Raw genomic sequence first — 25,951 nt, forward strand, 5'->3', positions numbered from 1 at the left:
TTTTGTCCGTCGGACTAGCACACAGACGAGCGGATTTCGGGGTCCGTCGTACTTACGACGTAAAGATTTGAAGCATGTTTCAAATCTAAAGTCCGTCGGATTTGAGGCTAAAAAAGTCAGTTGAAAGTCCGGAGAAGCCCACACACGATCGGATTACCAGCCAGCTTTAGTCCGTCAGCGTCCGTTGGACTTTTGTAGACGAAAAGTCCGACCGTGTGTACGCGGCATAAGAGGAATTCCTCTAACAATCATGTAACTGTACTATTATCAGAAAGGAATTTTTTGAGCGTGTAATACATTGGATTTAAATGCACACAATGCAATTTTATAAAAAAGGGACAAAAAGAAATAAAAATCCAAAACACCCATCTCTTAAATTATTTTATATTTCAGAGTTTTCCATTACTGTTTACACAGCAACCCCATACAACAAAATATACACAAAATAGCAGAACAGAACCGGCAATTCTATACGGATGATACAAGTATATGGCACTATATATACACAGAGGATTCGGCTGCTCCGGCTGTCCTCGCTGTACAAGGTGAGCGGCGGCGCGGGCACAGACAGGTAGTGCTGGACGTCTGCAGGTGGAAAACGACCACCAGAAAGAAGTCTTACCTCTATTTACCTAGAAGCAGCAGGCATCCAAGTAACAGTAAAAGAGGATCGGCGCTGTACATGTGTGTTATAATAAGAGTCATTTCACCTCCACAATCCAGTATTTTTAATATACACGTTCCTTATGTACACCAACCGTTTATTTCCAGAAAAAAAAAAAAAAAAAAAATGAAAGAACATCAGACCATTCACATCAAAACTAGCAAAGTCACACAGATCAAAGAAATTCCATATTGTCATTAGTGACACCAACACCCACAACTGCAAAAAAAAAGAAAGAAACCTAGCACACTAACTTCAGAGAGATCTCCACCCCCGTATAACTGAAGGGGAACTGTGCTGAGAGAAATGTGGGGGCTGCCATTGCCTCTGAAAAGGCCAATTCAGTACTTCCTGTGTCACTGACCTGGAACAAGTACTAGTGACACAGAACATACCAACAGCCAAAGAATCTGCATGATACCAGGCAGGTAGCATTGTTAGAAGTGCAGTAAATGTCAAGCTTTGTATTTCTGTCAGAAGAGGCTTCTTTTAGTTTTGAAGCTGCTACTCTCAAAGCTCCATTGTAAAGACTAGCGGTTGTCAAGTTCTCCTGCCCAATGCCTCCTCTCCAGAAGCAGTACCTGGACAGGGTCGTCCAGCGCCCAGGGGCAAGGATCTAAAACTGCCCCCCCCCCCCACTGTCAGTACATGCTATAGAAAGGGTGTAACACCCTGTGTTTATTCTTTGTCCCCATACTTCGCTGCGCCTGGGGCAGTCGTCCCTCTTGCCCACCCCTGGCCAGAAGATTCACCACTGAAGCCAAGGAGGCCAACACATAACGGCAATGGACAAACTAGGCAGAAAAAGGCGGATCGGCATAGAAAATTCAGTGGCCGAATTAAACGCCATGGTACTGGAATCCAGTGTAATTTTACTAATAGAGTGTCCTGAGCACCGTCTACAAACCAAATACGAGTTATGGTAAAGCCGAGATCTCAGATTCTCCTATTCAAACATTCAAGTAAATACGGTGTTGCTAACATATAAAACACTGTTCTTCAAAGTGTTCCAAGGGAACCTTGCATTATGGTCACAAAAAAAAAAAAAAAAAAAAAAAACACTACTTGCAGTGACCAAAATTCTCCAAGAATTTTCTGTGCCAGAATTGCTAGTGTCCCCATCTGGTACACAGTGGAGCCGTGTCACATTGTTTCAGTTGCTTGGAATACTTCCTGAACCTGGGGGGTGTTTTAATATAATATACAACCTAACACTCCTTAGCAGGCAAGAGCTGGCTTGTCCAATCCTGTATCTTTCTGTAGGCCAGTAAGGCTGCCCGTCATAATGATGGGCCAATAGGAAGGTACGGAAGGCAGGAGAGGAAGCGCTAGCTCTAGATAGTGTTTATATTTTTATAGTGGAGCCCCCTGAATTCAGGGGCCCCCAGGACACACAAGTAATGTGAAAGCACTGCTATGCCGCTGCAGAGTTTTGACAGGTTATTTCAGAGCTTCAATCTGCAGGGCATTTTATTAAACCACCCCTAGAAGCATCATATTTAGTTGCATTTTTAAAGCATTAGCAGGCCTTTAATAAAAATCTAGCTCATCCTAATTGTTTACTGGAGATTGTGAAATGACTGATGAAGCCTACGGAAGCCAACTAAATAGTTCCACCGCTCTCAGACCGGAGCGGAGATGTGCTTAGCAAGTTTGAAGAAAGCTTCTTCTTTTTTAAAATGCCTTCTGAACATAATTCTCTGACCAGTGACCTCAATGTAAGCTTATAGCACCACTCAAAGCTGGGGACTTTATTCCCATGATCCACATGGATAAGGGGATGCAGACATGTCTATGTACTCATCCAGAAACAATGCATGTAATAGATAGAAAGGGATGCCTCTCTCCCGACCAGCCTGTGTAATCAAGAGTGTGTAATGGCCTCAGCCTACATCTCTGCCAACCAATCACACCCGCTGACGCATTTCACACCGCCTACCGGGGCTTAGTCATAGGCTTTAATAGGCTGAGGCCATTCCACACACCTTTGATTACACGGGCTGGTCGGGAGAGCAGCGTTCCTTTCTATCTCCCAGACCAGAGTTTAAAAACCTAGTATGCTCTAGCTGGATCCTTTACAAAAAAACAGCAGGGCAATCTGAAAGAGTATTGAAAAAGGAATATGGCAGTCACCAATGCCAACCTCCTTCAGAGTTGAAAGGGGAATATGGCAGCCACCAATGCTGATCGCCTTCTATATTGGAAGAGGAATATGGCAGCCACCAATGCTGACCTTCTGTATTGAAAGAGGAATATGGCAGCCACCAATGCTGACCTCCTTCTGTATTGAAAGAGGAATATGGCAGCCACCAATGCTGACCTCCTTCTGTATTGAAAGAGGAATATGGCAGCCACCAATGCTGACCTCCTTCTGTATTGAAAGAGGAATATGGCAGCCACCAATGCTGACCTCCTTCTGTATTGAAAGAGGAATATGGCAGCCACCAATGCTGACCTCCTTCTGTATTGAAAGAGGAATATGGCAGCCACCAATGCTGACCTCCTTCTGTATTGAAAGAGGAATATGGCAGCCACCAATGCTGACCTCCTTCTGTATTGAAAGAGGAAGATGGCAGCCACCAATGCTGACCTCCTTCTGTATTGAAAGAGGAAGATGGCAGCCACCAATGCTGACCTCCTTCTGTATTGAAAGAGGAAGATGGCAGCCACCAATGCTGACCTCCTTCTGTATTGAAAGAGGAAGATGGCAGCCACCAATGCTGACCTCCTTCTGTATTGAAAGAGGAATATGGCAGCCACCAATGCTGACCTCCTTCAGAGTTGAAAAAATATGGCAGCCATCACAGCTCTGATCTCCTTCAGTATTGAAAGAAGAATATGGTAGCCACCAATTATGACCTCCTGAAGAAAAATGCTGGATGATCTAGCTGTTATGTTGCCAATCTGGTTTCAACATCACTGATCTGGTAGTCAATAAGCCCCGTTGGTGTAGATGTTCTGCGTGAACCAAAGTAGAGTCATCAACATAGAAGCCCAGGAAGCCAGCACTTTTAGAAGAGGACAGCAATGGAAAAATCCACGCTTCCCCCAGCTCTGTAGGCCCTCCCCAACATGGATCTTGGCCAATGGGGATGATTCTGAAAGAACTACTGTCTGTGCTGTGCATATTAACTACACCCCCCCCCCCCTTTCCCGTACCGTTGGGAATTAAAGTGAATATTTCAGGGATAATGACAGAGCTTAATTGCAAGAACAGTCATCTTCAGATCAATGGCTGTGTACATGTAGAGCCCTACCAGAACCACATTGTACATCGAACCACAACTGATTTCTAAGTCCACACTAAAAAGTGATATTAAACCCTCATTCTCCAAGACACAGTAAGCAGCTGATTTAACCACTTATGGAGTATGCTGCTTCTTTATCTTTTAATCCTTGCCTATGTTCCAATTTAAACTGGTGCCATGACCACTTCCCCAGGTTTCCGGTTTTAGGGTGGCCCCTTTCTCTAGCAACATACTTTCACTTTGTGCACTAACAGAAACACAAAGCCCCATAACCTAGGAGGGGATGGCACCCCCTCTGTTTCTCCTCCCTCCCGTTTCTAAGTTAAAAGACCAACTGGAGACTGCACTGTGCACTCTTTCTTGTGAAGACTGGAAGTTTAAGGAAGCAACACAGATAGCGGAAGCCAACAGCGTTGAAAGTTTAAACTGCAAGTGCCAGGGAAAGAATTTTAACAAATAGTTCACACTGAGGGTTTACTGCTATAGGCCACGCCCACTCATTTATGTTTTACATACCAGAGCCTCAAATGCAGGCTCAAATTATTTTGCCACTAAGCTTTATCTTTTGTCAGGAGTGTGTGGAGCTTAGAGGAACAATACACCTCCTGCACACAAGTATGGTGGTCTACCACAAGAGCTTCCTACACTTCCATATCCTGGCTCCAGATACAAAAAGGAACCACCCCTTGCTCCCTTCTCAGGACTGAGGGAGTTCGACACCACACTGAGAAAAACACAGACAAGAGAAGGGCACACCAGCTTAGCACATTACCTCAAAACCATTTATTAATAAAAAGAAAAACATGCATCTCCTTACACATGGTACAACAGACAAAGCTCACCAGGAAAATTGGTTGCGCAATCCATTCCAAAACCTTTTGGAACTCTACAGAAGCCCCAGGAGCATGCCAAGTGGATTGTGTGTGCAACCACATTTTCTTGATGAGCATTGCCTGTTGAAAAACATGTATCTACTTACACAGAACAGACAAAGCTAGTTAAGAAAATAGGGTTGCACAATCCACTTGGTGTGCTCCTGTAGGGTTCCAAAAAGGTTTTGGCTTGGAAGAAGAGTGTACAACCCTCAAAATGCGTAAGCCGATTGGGTCCATGGTACATCCTCCCAAGCCCCAGAAGCACGCTGAGTGGATTGTGTAGCCACATTTTCTTGATGAGCTTTGTCTGTTGTACCATGTGTAAGTGAATACTTTTTTTTTGATTAATAAATGGTTTTGGAGGTAATGCGCTAGGCTGGTGGGCCCTCTCTTGTCTGTGTTGAGCTTAGACCTAGGATGCATGGTGGCTCTACATGGACACAAGATCTGAACTGAAGACTTACTGAAGTACTTGCAGGCACCACAAGGTACAGCACTTCTGGACCAAGGTTACCTTAGTTGGGTGTTCAGGCCTGGTTAGGTTCACTTTCAGAAAAGACCAGCACACTTTATGTATAAATTAGGACAGGGGAGGGTACCTTCATTTAAAACCTAAGGCTTCATGTAAACTTGAGTTTAGAAACTTTTGGCATTTTTTTGTCAAAGCTCCTCAACTCCATAAAAACCTGTGTGTCCATGTACACATATGCTTTTATCAGAGTTTTTACCAGGAGCTGCTGTTCACGTGGAACAATAGAGTTCGGGAAAGGAACCATTTGAACAGTGGTCAAAGTAGGCTACGTATACATAAAGCCTAAGGCTAGCCAGACAGGTAGATAATTTTGTGAAAGGAACAAGAGAAGTCTAATAAATTCTGCCATCCATGCTAAGCTATGTGGATGGAGGAATCTTCCCTGCCAGCCATTGTATTCTGACAGCTGGCACCCACTGCAGTCAGTTTACTCGAAGGTGACTGTTCCTGAATGGCTGACAATTTTCCATGTCTCTCATGGCTCAAACTGCATCCAATTGAGCATGAATCGGGCAACAATTGAGCCATTTATAGCAACCTTAACTTCAGCTAAAACAAGGTGGACTATCTGTAGACATCTGTCTACTTTGCTTTTCTCTTTCACAAAGTAGTCAACTCCCACAGGAAGGTAGCAGGGGGCTGAAACAACACTTGAGGATGCCCTGACCCATAAAAACTAAAACCAATATAAAATCAGTTCTATTAGGACAGATTTTCCCTCATAACTTCCAGATGGGTACTGGGTAGTGGGATAACAAAAACTTTCAAATACTCCCTTAGCGGAGTGTATCCTTCCTACTGGACGCTGTGTGATGGATCACAGACCAGGACAGACCTCCTCAGTACGGATTTTATCCGATGTAGTGCTGGTGATGCCTTAATGTATAATTAGCTGCACATAATTATTCCAATTATACAGGGATGCTGGTGGACTTGATTGTTTCATAGCATAAAAACAAAAATCAATGGACTTCTCAGGGGTTGTGCAATTAAAGTACGGGGAAAGCTTGTTTGGCTGTACTTCTCTTGTGGATCACAGGAGTGCAGTTCTAAACTCCTGTGACCCGTTTTCAGCAGACAACGGGCTGGAGCCCGCTGTCGGCTGATGTCACAGAGCCGGTCCAAGCTGGGGCAAGATTGCGACAATATGGTTAGGATCCGCCCACAACTCTGGACCGCCTCCTGGTTCAGCCTCTCAGCGAGACACTGAGAGCCTGAGCCAGCTGCCCTCGCCCCCTCCACAGCCCAGCGCTCCAGTGAGTGCAGGGGGCAGAGCAGAGAGCCGCTGACTAACAGTCACCGACTCTCTGCTCAGGAAGCTGTAATTACTGAGCGATTAGCAGTCTTTGATCACTTGGTTCTCAGTCTTAGAGCCAGCAGGGGACAGATGCTGCATCCATCTAGGGAATTCTGATTCTTGAAAAAAAAAAAAAAAAAAAAACTTCTAAGATCCCACTTAACTTCACTATTCACAGATTATTGGAGTCTGTAGGCCATGGGGTTGATTTACTAAAACTGGAGAGTGCAAAATCTGGTGCATGGTAGCCAATCAGCTTCTAAATTCAGCTTGTTCAATTTAACTTTGACAAAAGAAACCTGGAAGCCGATTGGTTTCTTTGCAGAGCTGCGCCAGATTTTGCACAGACAAAACAAAAAACTCTCCAGTTTTAGTAAATCAACCCATATAGGTCTGTAAATACAAGATTGGGGTAGTTTAGGCACAATAAGAAGCTATTATATGAAGCAGCACACTTCTTGTAAGGTATGGTATACAATATTTTTTCATACAGTGAAAGATACAAAAGACATCATACAGGCATCGCCCGAAGTAAACAGACTTGGCTCAAAACATGGCTGCTTCCTGTCCTTGAAAACAATCAAAAGCCAAGCCTTTAGGGACACCCCTGTCCATGGATATTTTGGGGGGGGGGGGTCACCATGGTCTCAGCTCGCCCTTGGCACTTACCTACAAAGAATTTCTTGTTGACAAACCTAAAAATCAGGCTTTCAGTGAGAGTTCCTGCCCTTAACTGAAGAGTGAGACAGAAAGGGTGGGCTAATGGGAGGTTCAGATCTCAAATACAGAGTCCCTAGTACAAAGAAGAAAGCAGGAGGAGCAGCGACACGCTGTCACCAACACAGAGGGGATTGGTGGGGCACAAGCTTAAATTTCACTTTATTAAAGTGGTTGTAAAGGCTGAAGGTGTTTTTTTTTTTGTTAAAGAAAAACCCATGTACAGCAGCACTGCCCCACCCCCAAACTTACCTGAGCCCCATTTCAACGATGTACACAAGAGCCTCAGCTCTCTCCCTCCTCATTGACAGACAGCAGCAGTAGCTACTGGTTTCCGCTATGATCTATCACAGCTAGTCCAGTGAGCCAATGAGGACAGAGCAGGGGTGGGGCGGAGCTCCGTGTGAATAGACACACGTAGCAGCGACTCGGGTGCCCCCATAGCAAGCTGCTTGCTATGGGGGCACTTGGCAGGGGAGAGGGGCCAGGAGCACTGGCGGGGCACCCGTGAAGAGGACTGGGGAGGAGCGAGCCATGCTTGGGTGCCTCCATAGCAAGCTGCATCCTATGGGGGCACTAGGCAGGAGGGAGAGGCCAGGAGCGCCCGCAGGGGACCTGAGAAGAGGAGGATCGGGGCTGCTCTGTGCAAAAACATTACACAGTGGGTAAGGATAACATGATTTTTTATTTTTTTTACAGTTACTTTTAATGTCAATTTAAGTCATGTGGCATAAGGTGCAGTTAAGTTCAGTGGTAGGGTTGTAACCCCCAATTCTGTGCGTGAACCACAGATTTGTCAAGTGGCAAGGACTACATGGGGATTTGCCCGCCAACATTAGTGCTGCGGATATCAACCGAGATAAGCGTACAAGCACACTGCATAGATTAACTGACCAGTATTACCGCACAAAAAAAACTTACACTGAGTGGAAATATTCTCCAAATTCGACTCATCTGATGGGTAGGTGTACTAAAATACTGTAGATTGGCTTCCTTTATCATCTCTGCACCCCCAGCCCACTTCTGTAACCAAGCTGCCAGTGTTAGACTGACAGCATTGACTGTCTCACCCCTGTCATCCGTTTGGCTCTGCCTAAGAACCAGCATGCAGAAAATGACAGGAAGCCAATATAAAAACAGAACCCGGGTATTTGTTCTAGCAGTATTAATACATTTATTTTCCTTTTACCTAATCCATTCATCTGGATTAGAAAGTGCTTTTTTTTTTTTTTTTTTTTTTTTAATATTGTCTGGGATTAAATTCTCTCTTGGCTCAGCTAGCTTAAAAATAGGTAATATGGACGTGTAAACGTTTAAACGATTGTACACGACAAAAACAAGTTAAATGTATCCTTTCCCAGAGGCTCTCTCTCGCTGCCTTTATTATATATCATAATGATGTTTTATTTATCCAGCATAACAAGGATTTTTTTTTGATTTTTTTTAAAACACAAAAAACCTTTTGTGCCATTTTATAAACTAGCTTTTTATCGGCGAGGACACAGACTAAATAAATTGTTTCTCAGCTCCAACAGCTTACGGTGTAGATGGTTAAACTGCCGTAGATCGGGGGGGGGGGGGGCACGGCCTTCTCAGAAAGAACAGACACTGAATCTCGAAGGTCACTTTGCAGGATCACCGCATGCAAACCAGACAGGTACAGCTAATGTAGATTAATTTAGAAATCGCTTACAAGGTTACAATTGCATAAATATTTCGGAGTTAAAAAAAAAAAAAAAAAAAAAAAAGAAGAAAAGTCAGTTACACAGAAAAGGGGGGGGGGGCTAGATAGATATAATTCTGGTATATATCTCTGTAAAATAAAAAAATATCTCTTAGAATTGAGCTTTTGACACACGCTTACTTAAATCCTGCGGAGTGCTTGCTTGCTATAGAAATTAAATGCAATTTTATAACTAGGAGTATAACAATTCTTCAGCTAATATTTTATAACACCAGAAACAAAACCATATATGGGCTTTTTTTCCTGTTAAAAAAAATTAAAAAAAAAAAAAAATTTTTTTTTTTTTTTTAAAATGAAAATATGCATCACTTTACCTTCAAATTTTAATTTAGATAGCAAGCCGTAAGGATTTATTGCACCATGGTGTAGCAGCAAGAATCACAAATGACTTTGAACACTGATAAAATTATACTCTCCACTCCTGTTTGTTGTGTGTGTATATTTTTTTTTTTGTTCAAGCAGTCAGTAGGATATATTCAGTCTCGAGGTCCAAGTCCTTTTAGCCCTTTCAAAAAAAAAAAAAAAAACAAAAAAAAAATAATTAAAGAAAAAACAAAAAAAAAAAAAAAAGTTTATCTGTACACAAGGTGGGCTAGCTGGGAGGATTTGTAATTTAGCTGATTGTTTGGTGCAAATTTATGATATTCGCTCTTCCGGCAGCAGTAATCGCGAGTGTAAGCGCTGACGCAAGCTTCGCAGGAAACTTTGGAGCAGACTGTGCAGGTGAGAGAGGCACCGGGCCTGTTGCAGAAACTGCAGCGCAGAGAAGAAGAAGAAGAAGAAAACTTCATTTTGGGGTTCGGTTGAGATGACGGGTCTTGGGACGAACTGACATAAGTTGACTTCTCACGCAGCCCCGAACCCGAGGAGTAACTGTCAATTTGAGCTGAAGTATTGATAGACAGGTTGCTCTGCTTGAGCGTAGGACCCTCCGGGCGATAGATGAGCAAGCTCTCACACTTTTGGCATAAGGGACCACCAGAAGACAGGCCGCAGCTTTGGCACTTCATGAATACTGTCTCTTTGGCTAAAAGTGAACGCTTGTGATGAGACGGATTAATCTTGTTTTCAAAGAGCCAGACGTCGGGTTTGGCAAGTTCCTGCCGCTTCACGCCGACCATTCTAGAATCCAGGTCGGTGTATAAATCTACCTCATCGTCAGCGGGGTAATAACCGTAGGTGTGGTTTGCTCGGATCAGTCCGTTGGGGTTGGAGGAAATATTTAAAAATTCGTCAGAGCAGCCATGCAGAGAGCTAGACATGGCCAGTAAAGACGGAGAGGGGCGTATAATCTCATCCTTGAGGTCATCTTCCAAGTCTACCAGAATGGGCTCCTTTCTCAAGTTAAGGGAGGGCGTCAAAGGAAGCTTGTTTTTGCTGTCCCAGTAGCTGTCGTACGTGTCGACCGATTTCGATGGCTTTGTGACCTTCTGTTTTAAATAGTCCTTAGATGGTGCTCTCTCGCTGGCTGACTTCTGAAGGACCATCCTAGTCATGGATATGTTCAGGCTCTCTTTACATTCTGACCGCCTCTTCATTTCGTCCGTGCAGCCCCTCACGTCCTCGTTGCTGTTCTTTCGCTCGTTTACCACGTCCACCTCCAAGTAGCCTTTAGCCTTGACTTGCAAGTAAATTTCCAGCAGAAGCTCGCATTCCACTCGTGCCAGGAAAAGCTCAAAGGCCACTCTTTTGACTTGTGTGGTGTCCACGTGGTCTTTAAGCCTGTAGACCGTGCCGTATTCTTGAACGTAGCCCATGTTGTTTAATATATGCCTGATGTCATCGTCAATTAAAGCAGCTCTAACGTAGTAAACAAATGGCCCGGTATAAGTCTGCAATATAAGAAACAAAATGTCAAAACAGAAACGCCAGCAGAGACATGAAATAAGATCTAAAACATGTTGCAGAGTAAATGGAAAGAATAAAAAAAGTAACAATGATGTTCGTGCCTAAGGGTAAAACAAATCTTAAAGCCGAAGCACAATTTAGCAACTTTGACATGCATTTTTCAGGACAAATAGGGCATTCATTTGGTGGTAAATGGTAATGGATATCTCCTTTTTTTATTATTAAATTAAAACTGGCCCAAATTAATTTAATAAATAATAGAAAAAACTTTTATTTTTATTTAGCTGTATATTTCTTGCTACTACCATAACCTTCCACCAAAGGTGGAAAAAATTATTTTCCCTGCACACACACAAAACACTGACACTAATACAAATAAAAAAAAAAATAAAAAATAATAAACGACCCTGACCTAGATCAAACCCTGATCTAGGTCAGTGTCAAGGTCAGCAATTTTTATTAGTATCAGTGTCAGAGGTGGGCTTCACAGTGACCGAGGATTATGATATCCAATCGGAGACTATCACAACGATCAGGTGACCCGGAATCGGGAGTGCCGGGTCCTGATCGTTAGTACAGGGTCCAGGGCTCTCGGTGAGTGGGAGCGTGTTGTGTGGCCTTGTGTGACACATGCGATGTAGATCAGGGATCTCCAAACTACAGCGCTCCAGCTGTTGCAGAGATTACACGTCCCATGAGGCATTTTAAAACTGACATTCACAGACATGACTGGGCATGATGGGAAGTGTAGTTCCAGTCACAGACATGACTGGGCATGATGGGAATTGTAGTTCCAGTCACAGACATGACTGGGCATGATGGGAATTGTAGTTCCAGTCACAGACATGACTGGGCATGATGGGAATTGTAGTTCCAGTCACAGACATGACTGGGCATGATGGGAATTGTAGTTCCTGAACTGGAGGGCCATAGTTTGGAGACCCCTGATGTAAAGGAACCGATCCCCCTTCCATTTTCCTCCTGCAGCCACTGAAAGGCTGTTGGAGGAAACTGGAGGGGGATAGGTTTCTATAAATGGTGCCCCTACTATCCAGGTATGCATGGGGCCAGGCCGCAGTTGCGGCCCCTGTACGTATGCACCCCCCACCCATATTGTCCTTATACAAGCAGTGTGTACACGATTCACGTGGTCAGGGTCTGACCTGTAAAATTTCATTTCATTGCTGCAGTCTACAGCTGCAAAAAAATAAAAAATAATATGTCCAAAGTCAAACATCTCCTCACCTTGATATTCTTGTATTCTTTCTTCCAGGGATAAAGGAAAAGATTAATACCGACAGTCTCCAGCAAAGCCGCAGCATTGTGAAGTGAGCGCAGATTGGAAGTCCGCAGGGATTTGAGAGAATTCTCGCACACGTCATAGAAGCGGATCAGCCGGAATCGATGAGCGGGGTCAATTTTGGGGAGGCTGAGTAAGGCCGAAGCGGCTGTACGTAGGTACTCATCGCTGATGGCTCGCTGTTTGCTGTCTGAGGCTTCCAGTTTGGACTCGTGGAACTGTACATATTTTCTGAAGAGGTCTTCTTTGTACTTTGTATCCATTGAAAAAGGGGTTCTGGTGACGGCTCGGCAGTTACCTCATCTCATCCATGGCTTTCCTGTCACGTCAGGATGTAATGAAGAGATGGGGTGATCAGTCATTCTGCTGAAGAGGACTCTGGAGGAAAAAAAAAAAAAAAAGAAAGAAGGAAAGGGGTCATTAGATATATGTATGAGAAAATTCTCTAGGAATGCTCACTGAAAATGATCCATGTCACAAGAAACGCTTTATCAGAATAGCCATCCCCTCCCTGGAATTTCTGACAGATCTATGCAATAAAGGTTCTGTGTTTTATTAGAGTCCGTGCCCTACCCAAACTTTAATGAGCTACAGAACTTCTGTAAATCACGCTCATCGGTAGTTAAAGGGATGACTTAACTGTGCTCACCATTCATCCTTGCTGGATGTTTAAAGCTGAACGCTTTCAATTAAAGTGGTTCTAAAGGCAGAAGGTTTTTTTGTTTTTTTTTTTATCTTAAAAGCATAATAATATGCATGAAGATTAAAAAAAAAAAAAAAAAAAAAAAAAAAACAACCTTCTGTGTGCAGCAATCCCCCCCCCCCCCATACTTACTGGAGCCCCATCCCCAGCAATGTTGCACGAGAGTCTCGGCTGTCTGAGACTCTCCCTCCTCATTGGCTCCCGCTGCTGTTATTCAAAGTCAGTGAACCAATGAGGAGAGATGAGGTGGGACCAAGCTGCTGCTCCATGTCTGAATGGACACACAGAACATTGGCCCGGGTGCCCCCATAGGAAGCCACTTGCTGTGGGGGCAGGAGGGAGGGGCCAGGAGTGTCGGCAAGGGACCAAAGAAGAGGAGGATCTGGGCTGTTCTGTGCAAAACCATTACACAGAGCAAGTAAGTATAACAGGTTTGTTATTTTTAAACAAAAAAAAAAAAATTAGACTTTAGTATCACTTTAAGTATATTTCTCATTAAACACAAAGGATATCAATTTACTTGGTCTGCACCAAATGCCTTTGCAAACCCAGATAGATATTTAGTTGTAAAAAGTAGGTGTGACATTATCACTATGCATAAGCTATGCAGAAAGCATAGGTGTGGGAGGGGCCCAGCAGGCTCCACCAACCACAGAATGCCTGCCAAAAACAACAGCAGTGGGCGGAGACAAGACCAGTCCCCCCTGCACAAGGAGAGAGCGCAGCAATGAGCGGTCTTTATTACACGAAGTCTCACACTGGATTACTGCACAGATCTGGAAGAAATACACAAAAGCACACCGAGAATCAAGAAGCCGACACATGACTCTTGTACTTCTTTGCAAACGATTTAAAGCCCAGTTTGTCACTACTTAACGTCAATTTAAAACTACATGTCTATCTAAGACTACCCTGCTTCTGTGCATTGTCACCCTGTTATCATCACCCCCAACTTCTGGTGTAACTGTAAACCTAGTCTAAAGCCTCATACACCTCATACCTTATATATTTTCTGAAAGCAGACACCCTAGAGAATAAGATTGTGGTAGTTTAAATGTCACGCGATTACGGTCTAGGAAACAAAATTTCAGTAAAAAAAAAAAAAAAAACAAGAATTTACTTTTAATGTTTTTTTTTGGGGGGGGGGGCGGGGCACAAAAATGCAATAAAATTACCCAATTGTTTGGTAAAATATAAAAGCCAAGGTTGCACCGAGTAAATAGATACCCAACACATCAAACCTTAGGACATATCAGTACCCTATATTAGGACGCTTTAAAAGCTCCACTATTGGTCATCAGTTTAGCATTACAAAGGGGACCTGGTGATAGAATGATTTCTCTCTTTCTGGCGTGCGTGGCGATATGCAACAACATCGATGATGTGGGGGCCTCAAATTTTTATTTTTTTTTTGTGCTTGGGCGTAACTTTTACAAGTAAAAAACATTTTTTTTACTTAACTTCCCCTCCACATTACATTGGGGACAAAAAGTCCCCTTTGTGATTTTTTTTTTTTTTTTTGGGGACAGGTTCTCTTTAATGAAACATCTAAAAGACCCCCCCAATGTCTCTCCTGTGCTCCACATCACACCAGGGAAACCGTCAACAGGGACCTGAAAGTGATGTCACATGTCACTTCTGGGTCAACAACTAGAAGGGGAGGAGACTGCTTTCTTCTCCCCTCTACCCGGGGGCACCCGCGATGCCCAGCCCGCAGATGGGCAAGTAGAGCCTGGGATACATAGCAGGGGGGCCTAATGGGATGCAAAGTCAGTCTTGAGCCACTGCTGTCCAATCATATGGCTAGTCAGACTTTCCGATACCCCCAAAGCATAAAGCAGTACATTTCAGCAGTAAAAGTATTGCTTGTCAGATATAAAGAGCGTTCAGTCACATTGAGTTTAGATGGAGTCATACTGAAAACAAAGTATAGTATTTCCATTATGGTATGAGATCACACCTTAAATATTACCCTTCTGAGCAATGATTTCCTGCTTCTATTTAATGTGCGTGAATAAACCCAGGGGTTTTCTACATCTCCGAAATTCCCCACCGCCGCTCCGGCCCAGTCACAACAGCTACAGGAAGTCACATTCAACATTGTATAAAATGATGTGAGAATCTGTACACAGCACACATGTATCCCTGTTTCATCTATCTATCTGCTCCAATAAGACACTACAAGAACCAGCTCAGTCTAATGCTTTCATCAGATGGTTGCATCAAATGCATTGCAAAGCAAATCGCTGCAGGAATGTCCTGCTGCAACTATCACTCACTGATGCACTAGTGCAGGGATATGCAATTAGCGGACCTCTAGCTGTTGCAGAACTACAAGTCCCATGAGGCATAGCAAGACTGAGAGCCACAAGCATGACACCCAGAGGCATGATGGGACTTGTAGTCTTGCAACAGCTGGAGGTCCACTAATTGCATATCCCTGCACTAGGGCAACACTCCTGCTAACTGCTGCTCAGCTGGTGAAGGATTTCTGCTCAGCCAATCTTAGAAGTCCCGCAGCTCTGAAGCTGAACTCTGGGGATCAATAAATATTGTCTAAGTACAGTTGTCATGTGCATTCTTTCTTGAATCTCAGAGAACTTTGTGTATTTCTTCCAGATCTGTGCAGTCATCCAGTGTGAGACTTCCTGTAAAAAAAGACCACTCACTGCTGCTCTCTCTCCTTGTGCAGGATGACTTGTCTTGTCTCCGCCCCTTCCTGTTGTTTTTTTGCAGGCAGCCTGTAGTAGGTGGATTCTGCTGGGCCCCTCCCACAGCTCTGCTCTCCACACATGGTATGTATAGAGATATATTCCATAGGAGAAGAACAGCCAAAAAAGCTTTGGTCTACAATTCAATTTTAACAACATGCAGACTGCGGCATTATAGTTTCAATTAAAATGGCTCTAAATGAATGTAAATAATCTTCTGCCTAATCCTTGGGAATCAGAAACCACTGATGTTTTTCAGAGATGTTATAAATTAGGGTGAAGCTGTAATCCTTTAACCACTTGACCTCTGGAAGATTTATCTCCCCCACCCCCATGACCAGGCCATTTTTTGTAATACAGCACTGCGCTACTTCGACAATTGCGAGGTCATGCGACGCTATGCCCAACATTTATGTTGTTTTTTTTTCCCAAAAAAGAGCTTTTATTTGGTGGTATTTGATCACCTGTGTGTTATTTTTTTGCGCTAAAAAAAACAAAAAATACTGACAATTTTGGGAAAAAATATTTTTTACTTTGTTATAAAACATATCCAAGAAAGAAAAAAAAAAAAAAATCTTTATAAATTTAGGCCAATATGTATTCTGGCAAAAAAAAAAAAAAAAAAAAAAAAAAAAAAAAAAAAAAAAAAGAAAAATCCCAATAAGCTTATATTGATTGGTGTGCACAAAAGTTGTAGCGTCTACAAACTATGGGGTATATACTGGAATTTTTATTTATTTTTACTAGTAATGGCGGCAATCAGACACTTACAGCAGGACTGCATTATTGCGGCAGACATTCTGACACTGTGGGGACCAGTGACACTAATGCAGTGATCAGTGCTAAAAATATGCACTGTCACTGTACTAATGACACTGACTGGGAAGGGGATAAACATCAGGGGGATCAAAGGGTTAAATGTGTGCCTAGCCAGTGTTTGTGTGTGCTGTTTGTACTAGGGGAAGAAACGGATTCTAGTGTCCCTGTGTTCTTTACAGACGATCAGCGGTTGCCAGAGGACATCGAGTGCCCCGGGACACACGCAGATCGGCTTCTGCTGTGAATATTCCCAACAGAAGCAGCGTGTAGCTACACTAGGATTCTGAGACCAGACTGTGTATGCTTTAACCACTTGCACAGATATACTGCGGCAAGGCAGCCCGGCTGCTAAAAACCGACGTACCTGTACGTCGGTCTGTGCATGTGATAGTGTTGTCCCAGTGAGCCCAGCCCCCACATAGTTAGAACACAGTTAACCCCCTTGGATCGCCCCCTGGTGTTAATCCCTTCCATGCCAGTGTCATTTATACATTGATCAGTGCATTTTTATAGCTCTGATCACTGTATTGGTGTCACTGTTCCCCAAAAAGTATCACTTAGGGTGACAATTGTCCGCCGCAATGTCGCAGCCCTGCTAAAAATCGCAGATTGCTGCCATTACCAGTAAACAATAAAAAAATAAATTTAACGCCCCTAAATCTATCCCCTATTTTGTAGACCAGTGTTTTTCAACTCCAGTCCTCAAGGCGCCCCAACAGGTCATGTTTTCAGGATTTCCCTCAGATGAAATGGCTGTGGTAATTATTAAGGCAGTGAAACTGATCAAATCACCTGTGCAAAATAATAGTTAGCCTGAAAACATGACCTGTTGGTGCGCCTTGAGGACTGGAGTTGAGAAACACTGTTGTAGACGCTATAACTTTTGCTCAAACTAATCAATATATGCCTATTGTGTTTTTTTTTACCAAAAATATGTAAAAGAATACATATCGGCCTAAATATAAGAACATTTTTTTGTTTGTTTTTTTGGATATTTATTATAGCAGAAAGTAAAAAAAAAAATGTTTTTCCAAAATGGTCAGCCTTTTTTAGTTTATAGTGCAAAAAATAAAAAACCGCAGAGGATCAAATACCACCAAAAGAAAGCTCTATTTGTGGGGAAAAAAAAAGGACATCAATTTTGTTTAGGTAAAGGGTCGCACGACCGCACAATTGTCAGTTAAAGCGACGCAGTGCCGTATGGCAAAAAAATGGTCTGGTCATGAAGGGGGGGGGGGGTAAAACCTTCCGGGGTTAAAGTGGTTAAGTAAGATTTATTTAGGGTGAAACCAAGATCCATCCCAACATCAAACAACAGTAGACAGAGATATATGTGAACCAAAAACGAAGTGACAAGATACCTAATTAAACGACCTTTAACAGAAAGCCTACCTAATCTATACAAATGGGGAACACAGAAAAGCAGGGTAACAGGTGCAAGGAACATATAGGAAAGAGAAACTTAAACTGGGATCAGGAACAAAGGGGGGTGAGTTGGAACAAGGCAGCAGTGTTTAAGGTATAGGTACAAGGCAAAGAGCAGGAACAGGATAAACAGCTGGCAATATCTGTCAGCAAAGCAAAACACTTATGCCTCGTTTCCACTGAGCGGATCGGTTCGGGTCGGTACAGTTTGAATGGCCTAGAATGGTCTGGTCTATTCTGGTGGGACCACAAGGGGCCATACAGGGTTTAGAAAAAATGCCTCAGCATAGCACAGCAGAGGGTTTTCTGTCAGCCAATCAGTGGAATGTATCGTAGCTCCGCCCTAACCGAACCGTTCCATTTTCTATGGCCCCACATCTGAAGCAGGACCCTGAATGGAGCGGTACGGTTCGGTTGTATGGGCCGCTTTCATAATGGAAACACCCAAAATAGCGTTACGTACCGAACCAAACTGATCCGCTCAGTGGAAACGAGGCATTAGACCCCATACACACTATACAACTTTTGTTGTCAGAATTCCTTCAGATTTACCAAAACCATGTAGTGCAAGGGCCTGCCTGATTGCATAAAAATTGAAACTCTTATTGTTTGACATCATATTATATGGTTTTGGTAAATCTAAAGACAAAAATCTGCAGAGAATCTAGTGTGTGTGTGTGTATGGGGCTTAAGGCCGAGTTCACACTGGAACACGCAGTGGGCTCCCAGCAAGAGTCCGGTGCGTCTCCATTCACCGTTTCAGGTCCGATTTTAGCCCGAATTTTGGACTGAATTCGGACCTGAAATGGACAAAAGGACACACAGGGCTCCGATGCAATTCGCACAGGACCTGCTGCGGAGATGTGTGAACCATCTCCATAGAGAGCCTGTCACAATCTCCTGCTATGCGAATTGGATGTGGGTTTTTCGCATAGGTGTGAACCCATTCTAAGGCCCCTTTCATACTTATATGACTTGTCCCACGATTTTGTACTGCAAAATCGTATGACAAGTCATTCTCCATGATTTTCAATGACTTCCATTCATATTGGCACGACTTTAAGTCGTGCTGACTTCAAAGTAGTCCCTGCACTACTTTGGTCCAACTTCCATGCGAGTTGTACTCCATAGACCTCAATGTTAAACCCTCAAGTAGCATACACATCGAGTCTATGAGTACTATGAGTCCCTAACCCAAAACAATCTTACTTTGCCTAACCTTCATACTTGTGGCTTTGGGCTTTAAAACAAAAAAAAAAACAAAACAAAACAAAAAAAAAAAAAAACTTAAAAATGGACCTGGTTGCATAAATATATTTGACAGGTCACAATATACAGCAGCAGTATCATTGTTCAAAAAACAAAAAAAAAAAAAAAACAAAAAAAAAAAAACAACCTTCAAACCATCCTGGACATTACAAACACAGCCCAGAACTGCACAGATACCAGGATTTACAGAATTGCATAATGCTCAATTGAAGACGGAGCCGTCCTTCCGGAGAGGAAAGCAGATGAACACAGGGGGAGTGATCCCTGCGACAGGCAATAGATACAGTGCATCCGGAAAGTATTTATAGCGCTTCACTTTTCCCAAATTTTATGTTATAGCCTTATTCCAAAATAAATCTCATTCATTATTTTCCTCAATTCTACAAACAATACCCCATAATGACAATGTGAAAGAAGTTAAAAATAAAAAACAAAAATCCTGTGTACATAAGTATTCACAGCATTTGCCACGACACTCAAAATTGAGCTCAGGTGCAATCAAGTTTCCAATGATCATCCTTTCATCCTTGAGATGTTTCTGCAACTTGAAGTCCACCTGTGGTAAATTAAGTTGATTGAACATGATTTGGAAAGGCACACACCTGTCAATATAAGGTCCCACAGTTAACAGTGCATGTCAGAGCACAAACCAAGCCATTAAGTCCAAGAGGCACAGATCTAGGGAAGGGTACAGAAAAAAAATGTCTGCAGCATTGAACGTCCCAATGAGCACAGTGGCCTCCATCATCCGTAAAAGGAAGAAGTTTGGAACCACCAGGACTCTTCCTACAGTGGGCCGCCCAGCCAAATGAGTGATCAGGGGAGAAGGGCGTTAGGGAGGTGACCAAGAACCCAATGGTCACTCAGACAGAGCTCCTGCGTTTCTCTGTGGGGAGAGGAGAACCTTCAAGAAAAACAGCCATCTCTGCAGCACTCCACCAATGGCCACTCTACCATACAGGGCTGTATGGTAGAGTGGCCAGACAGAAGACACTCCACAGTAAAAAGGCACATGACAACCCGCCTGGAGTTTGCTAAAGGGCATCTGAAGGACTCTCTCTGAGAAACAAAATTCTCTGGTCTGATGAAACAAACATTGAACTCTTTGGCCTGAATGGCAAGCATTATGTCTGGAGGAAACCAGGCACCGCTCATCATCTGGCCAAATGCCATCCCTACAGTGAAGCATGGTGGTGGCAGCATCATGCTGTGGGGATATTTCTCAGTGGCAGGAACTGGGTGACTAGTCAGGATCGAGGGAAAGATGAACACAGCAATGTACAGAGACATCCTTGATGAAAACCTGCTCCGGAGCGCTGTGGACCTCAGACTGAGGTGAAGGTTCATCTTCCAACAGGACAACAACCCTAAGCACACAGCCAAGATAACAAGAGTGGCTACGGGACAACTCTGAATGTCCTTGGGTGGCCCAGCGAGAGCCCAGAAATGAACTCGATTGAACATCTCTGGAGAGATCTGATAATGTCTGTGCACTGACGCTCCCCATCCAACCTGATGGAGCTTGAGAGGTCCTGCAAAGAAGAATGCGAGAAACTGGCCAAAATTAGATGTGCCAAGCTTGTAGCATCATACTCAAAAAGACTTGAGGCTGTAATTGGTGCCAAAGGGGCTTCACCAAAGTATTGAGCAAAGGCTGTGAATACTTATGTACATGGGATTTTCTTCCTTTTTTATTTTTAAAAATTTTGCAAAGATTTCAAACAAACTCCTTTCACATTGTCATTATGGGGGATTGTTAGTAGAACTTTGAGTAAAATAATAAATTGAACCAATTTTGGAATAAGGCTGTAACATAACAAAATGTGGAAAAAGCGAAGCCCTGTGAATACTTTCTGGATGCATGGTACTTGGAAAGGTTACACTGACACATTACTGCACAAAACATGAAAATATATATCCGACGCCAAGACCATCAAGACCTTGGCAACCTCTCGCCATCTGCGTAACGCATACAGAATGTGCGCCATGCATCCACGGACAGCTGAGATTTCGGTGCCCTCAGCACAGTGACTGAGCTCTTGGTCTCTATAGTCACGATTGGGAGCCAGAGGGACTTGGCTCCCCATGTGTCTACTGTGAAAGCCAGTAAATGGTAATCCCCCCCACCCCCCCCCCACCCAATTTAAATGGATGCCAGGGATGGACAGGAAGGGTTAAACTTGTTTTGGGCCATTGGCTCAAAACACTGAAGCCTGTGGGTCAGAACAAACAGCCAGGCAACCTTTTCAAGAGGTCAGCAAAAGTAGACCTCCCCATCTCTCCTGACAAGTTCTGTAATCCATCTTTAGGACGCATTTCCGGCAGTGGCAGAAAATATATATACCGCTTTTCTGCCAATTTGTAGGATGCATGGCGGCGCGGTATGTAAATGTGTTATCAATCACAATGATGAAGAGGTGAGGAACAGAACTGCTGAACAGAACTTTTTTCCCGTGGAAGGCTGCTGGATCGGCTCAAGAGACGTCACACAGGATGGATGGTGCCTCTGCAAGCCATTTAATGTACACATCCACCTGCAGAGCAAATCCATTACACACAGCGCCGGGATCTCCCGAAATAGATGTACATCCTGTGTACAGTCTGAGCAAAATCCACAACAAAACTACGCAGAAACCCCCTGCAATCCCCCGTGTTTATTTCTCTTTACAAAATGCTACAAATACTGATCATTCCTGTAGTGAGCTGACAACACTGCCTCTGCTGCACCGAGACCCCGAGCAGTGTGGTCAGCCCTTTCTGAAAGACTACAGAACACCTCCCTACCGTGTGTTATGGAGATGAGCACACCTGGAAATGTTTATAAGTTGTAGTTGGGCTGGGGGAAGGAAGGGGGTTTCTGGGGTCCACATGTGCTTCTGATATTTTTTACGTTTACAGTCTCCCAGGCCCTGTGGTGGAGTCCATATGTGTCACTGCTGCCGCCTTTGTGTACATTTACATTTCTCCTGGTATCCAAGGTGGAGTTAAGACTAAAAGTGTGGTGAAGTCTATACGTGCCGTTGTTGCTGCCTTTGTTAAGCTTTACATTCCTCCTGGCCCTGGGTCCATATCTGCTGCTTTTGTTTACATTCCAACTGGCCCCTGGGCGAAGTCCATCCTCGGAGTGTGGTAGAATCTAGACGTGCCTCTGTCTTTGTGTACATTTATATCGCTCCTGGAGTTCATCCCGAGAATGTGCTACAGTCCCTATGTGCCATTGCTGCTGCATTTTAGGTTTACATTCCCCCGGGTCCCATGGTGAAGTCCATCCCGAGTCTTCTAGAACCTATATGTGCCGACACTGCTGCCTTTTGTTTACATTCCCCTGGGCCCTGTAATGAAGTCTATATGTGCCGCTGCTGTTGTCTGTGTTTACATTCCCCTGGGCCCTGTGGTGAAGTCTATATGTGCTGCTGCTGTTGCCTATGTTTACATTCCCCTGGGCCCTGTAATGAAGTCTATATGTGCTGTTGCCCGCGTTTACATTCCCCTGGGCCCTGTGGTGAAGTCTATATGTGCTGCTGCTGTTGCCTGTGTTTACATTTACATTCCCCCGGGTCCCATGGTGAAGTCCATCCCGAGTCTTCTAGAATCTATATGTGCCGACACTGCTGCCTTTTGTTTACATTCCCCTGGGCCCTGTAATGAAGTCGATATGTGCCGCTGCTGCTGCCTGTGTTTACTTTCCTCTGGGCCCTGTGGTTAAGTCTATATGTGCCGCTGATGTATTCCATGAGGGGGCACTACACACCACTCCTTACAGGAAGTGACAGAGCGCAGTGCAATCACATTCCCATCCCCATACTATTTATAAGGCTACTTTCACACTGAGGCGTGCGGGTGCTGGCGGTACAGCGGCACTAAATATAGCGCCGCTTTGCCATCCTTTTAGCGGCACGGTTTTAACCCCCCCCCGCTAGCGGCCAAAAAAGGGTTAAAACCGCCCGCACAGCACCGCTTTGCAGGCGGGTTTGGAGCGATCTCCCATTGTTTTCAATGGGAAGGGGCGCTTTAGGAGTGGTAAGTACACCGCTCCTACAGCGCTCCAAAGATGCGGCTTGCAGGACTTTTTAGACCGCCCTGCAAGCGCACCGCTCCAGTGTGACAGTCCTCGGGGCGTTCACATTGGATTGCATTAAGCAGGTCTTTCAGGGCGCTTTGCAGGCGCTATTTTTAGCACTTTAGCGCCTGCAAAGCGCCCCAGTGTGAAAGGAGCCTTATGGAGCTGTAGGAGAACATTCAGTGGGGCCCTATATCACATTGTTTATGATGAGGAGCTCCCTGTATAATACAGACGTAGTGCAACGTACTCCATATATGATAAGGACATGCTGTACATACACTGTGTATTCTACAATGTACATTATAATGAGATCACCTATACTCCATATATGATAAGGACATACAATACATGGTACCGAAAAAAAAAAAAAAAATTGATATATATCAATGTACCATATTATATATAAGGGGGTTCAGAGTATATTACAATGTATCATATATTACATGGGGGGGGGGGTATTATAAAGTACCATATACCGGTGGATAAAGAGTATATTACAATGTATCAACTATATAATTGAGGGGGTATATAATAGTCCATCTTACATTATATATTGGCGGGGGGGGGGGGGGTTCAGGGTATGTTACAAATGTATCATATATGGGGGGGTATGTTATAACATATTATATATTGGGGGGGTTCAGGGTATATTATACCGGATTATATATTGGGGGGGTTCAGGGTATTTTACAATGTATCATATATGGAGCGGTACTTTAGAACGTATTATATATTGGGGGGTTTATTGTAACGTATCAGATTAAATATTTGTGGGGGTGCAGAGTAGATTATATATGGTGGGTGTGTTATATATATATATGGGGGGGGGGTTCAGGGTCTGTTACAATGTATCATCCTCGGGTATCACAGATCTCAGCTCTCCCCCCACACTGGTATTTCTGGTGGGTGGTGGGGGGGGAGGGGTATTACAGGTGGCCCCTCTCTCACATACACACCTGGCTGGGACCTCCAGGGCGGCGCTGAGTCACGTGAAGCTGACGCCCTTCACCCCACCCCGGCCCCCCCCCCGATCATACACACCCGAGCCGGGGATGGATGCAGCGAGCGCTCCCTTCACCTCCTGAACCGCGGCTTCTTTCTCACCTCCGCCATTATGGAAGAACGCTTCACTTCCTCCTTCTAGCAACGTCAGCGCGCTGGCAGCTCGGGAGCGCGCGCGCCGATCCTACGCGATCCTGCTTCTCCAATCGGTCGCCCGCTACGCGCGCGCCCGCCGCTCCCTCCTCCAATCCCCGCGCAGGGGGGGGCAGATGCCCCCGCCCCTCTCACCTGTAAAGGGAGCTCTCCGCCGCTCAGCTCTTCCCCTGTGGATGTCCCCGCCCCCTCCCCTCCATCTACCAGGGAAGGATGTGTCAAGTCCCCGCCCCCTCTCACTGTGCGCGTGCCGCCCACTGTATCTGTATAGAAAAATGTTCCTGACTATTCTACCTGTACAGAGGATTGCCACGCCCACTCACTCCCCGCCTCCTCTGCTTGTGACCGATGTCCCCGCCCATAATGTTCTCTGTGTACCAGAGGAGCTTACACTCTAATGTCCCCCGCAGTCACACACTATTATTATTATTATACATTCATATAGCTCTGACATATACCACAGTGCTGTACAAAGAACACTGAGCCAGTCACATCAGTCTCTGTACCATAGGAGCTTACACTCTAATGTCCCCCCCACAGTCACACTCTATTATTATTATACAGTCATATAGCTCTGACATGTACTGTAGTGCTGTACAGAGAACACTGAGCCTCTCACATCAGCCTCTGCACCAGAGGAGCTTACACTCTAATGTAGGGTGACCAGACGGTTTCCAGGTACAATCCCTGGACTGAGGACACTGTCCCCGGACCAAGTCTGTCCCCAGCAGGGGCGGCACCAGGCATGGCGTCCTAAGCTCAGCGGGGGCAGGGTTGCCACCTTTTCTTCAAGCCAAACCCGAACACTTTAGCGGCTCACAGCTATATTTTTTTTAAGGGGGAATGCTGTGGACTCTGATGTAAAGGGGAACTCTGATGTAAGGGGGAGTGCTGTGGACTCTGGTGTAAAGGGGAACTCTGATGTAAGGGGGAATGCTGTGGACTCTGGTGTAAAGGGGAACTCTGATGTAAGGGGGGATGCTGTGGACTCTGGTGTAAAGGGGAACTCTGATGTAAGGGGGGATGCTGTGGACTCTGATTTAAAGAGGAACTCTGATGTAAGGGGGAATGCTGTGGACTCTGGTGTAAAGGGGAACTCTGATGTAAGGGGGAGTGCTGTGGACTCTGATGTAAAGGGGAACTCTGATGTAAGGGGGTTTCTGCTCACCGAACCTCCCACTTACATCAGAGTTCCCAGCATTTTCCCTTAAATCAGGGTTCCCAAATACCCCCTTAAATCAGAGTCCACAGGGCATCCCTTACATCTGAGTCCCTCCTACCTTAGTGTCTTCACTCGCTCGGAGGCAAGAGAGAGAAGGGAGAGACATCAGTCACAGACATTGAAAGGTGAGCTCACTCACCCAAGGATGGAGGCTCAGGTATCGACACCTTTCATCCACAATGTATCTGCCGGTTGCTAAACTTCAGATTTCCAGCCCACACATCCCTTTCCAGAGGACCAGAACACCGGGGATTGGAGTGTGGGCAGACAGAGTTGTAGTGGTGGGAGGAGGAGGAGCAGATCAAGCACTCTCTCCTCTCCTGTCCATGTATGGGAATGGGTCCTGTGCACACCCCTAT

At 44.6% G+C, this 25,951-nt stretch overlaps 1 protein-coding gene across 2 annotated transcripts; it reads right to left on the reverse strand.

The window, feature by feature from the left end:
• Window positions 1-370: 370 nt before the first annotated feature.
• SPATA2 (spermatogenesis associated 2) lies at window positions 371-24,441 on the reverse strand. 2 transcript variants are annotated; one of them, XM_073607269.1, is made up of 3 exons: window positions 24,320-24,441; window positions 12,171-12,603; window positions 371-10,909 (listed from the first exon to the last, which is right to left on the reverse strand). In XM_073607269.1, exons 2-3 carry the CDS (start codon window positions 12,486-12,488, stop codon window positions 9,650-9,652), a joined length of 1,578 nt encoding a protein of 525 aa, XP_073463370.1. In that variant the 5' UTR covers window positions 12,489-12,603; window positions 24,320-24,441; the 3' UTR covers window positions 371-9,649. The 2 variants fall into 2 exon arrangements, with proteins under 2 accessions (XP_073463370.1, XP_073463369.1); XM_073607268.1 differs by having other exon boundaries at window positions 24,257-24,396.
• Window positions 24,442-25,951: the final 1,510 nt, after the last annotated feature.

Source organism: Aquarana catesbeiana, linkage group LG12 (assembly GCF_042186555.1).
Source record: "Aquarana catesbeiana isolate 2022-GZ linkage group LG12, ASM4218655v1, whole genome shotgun sequence".
NCBI classification, from domain to species: Eukaryota; Metazoa; Chordata; class Amphibia; order Anura; family Ranidae; genus Aquarana; species Aquarana catesbeiana.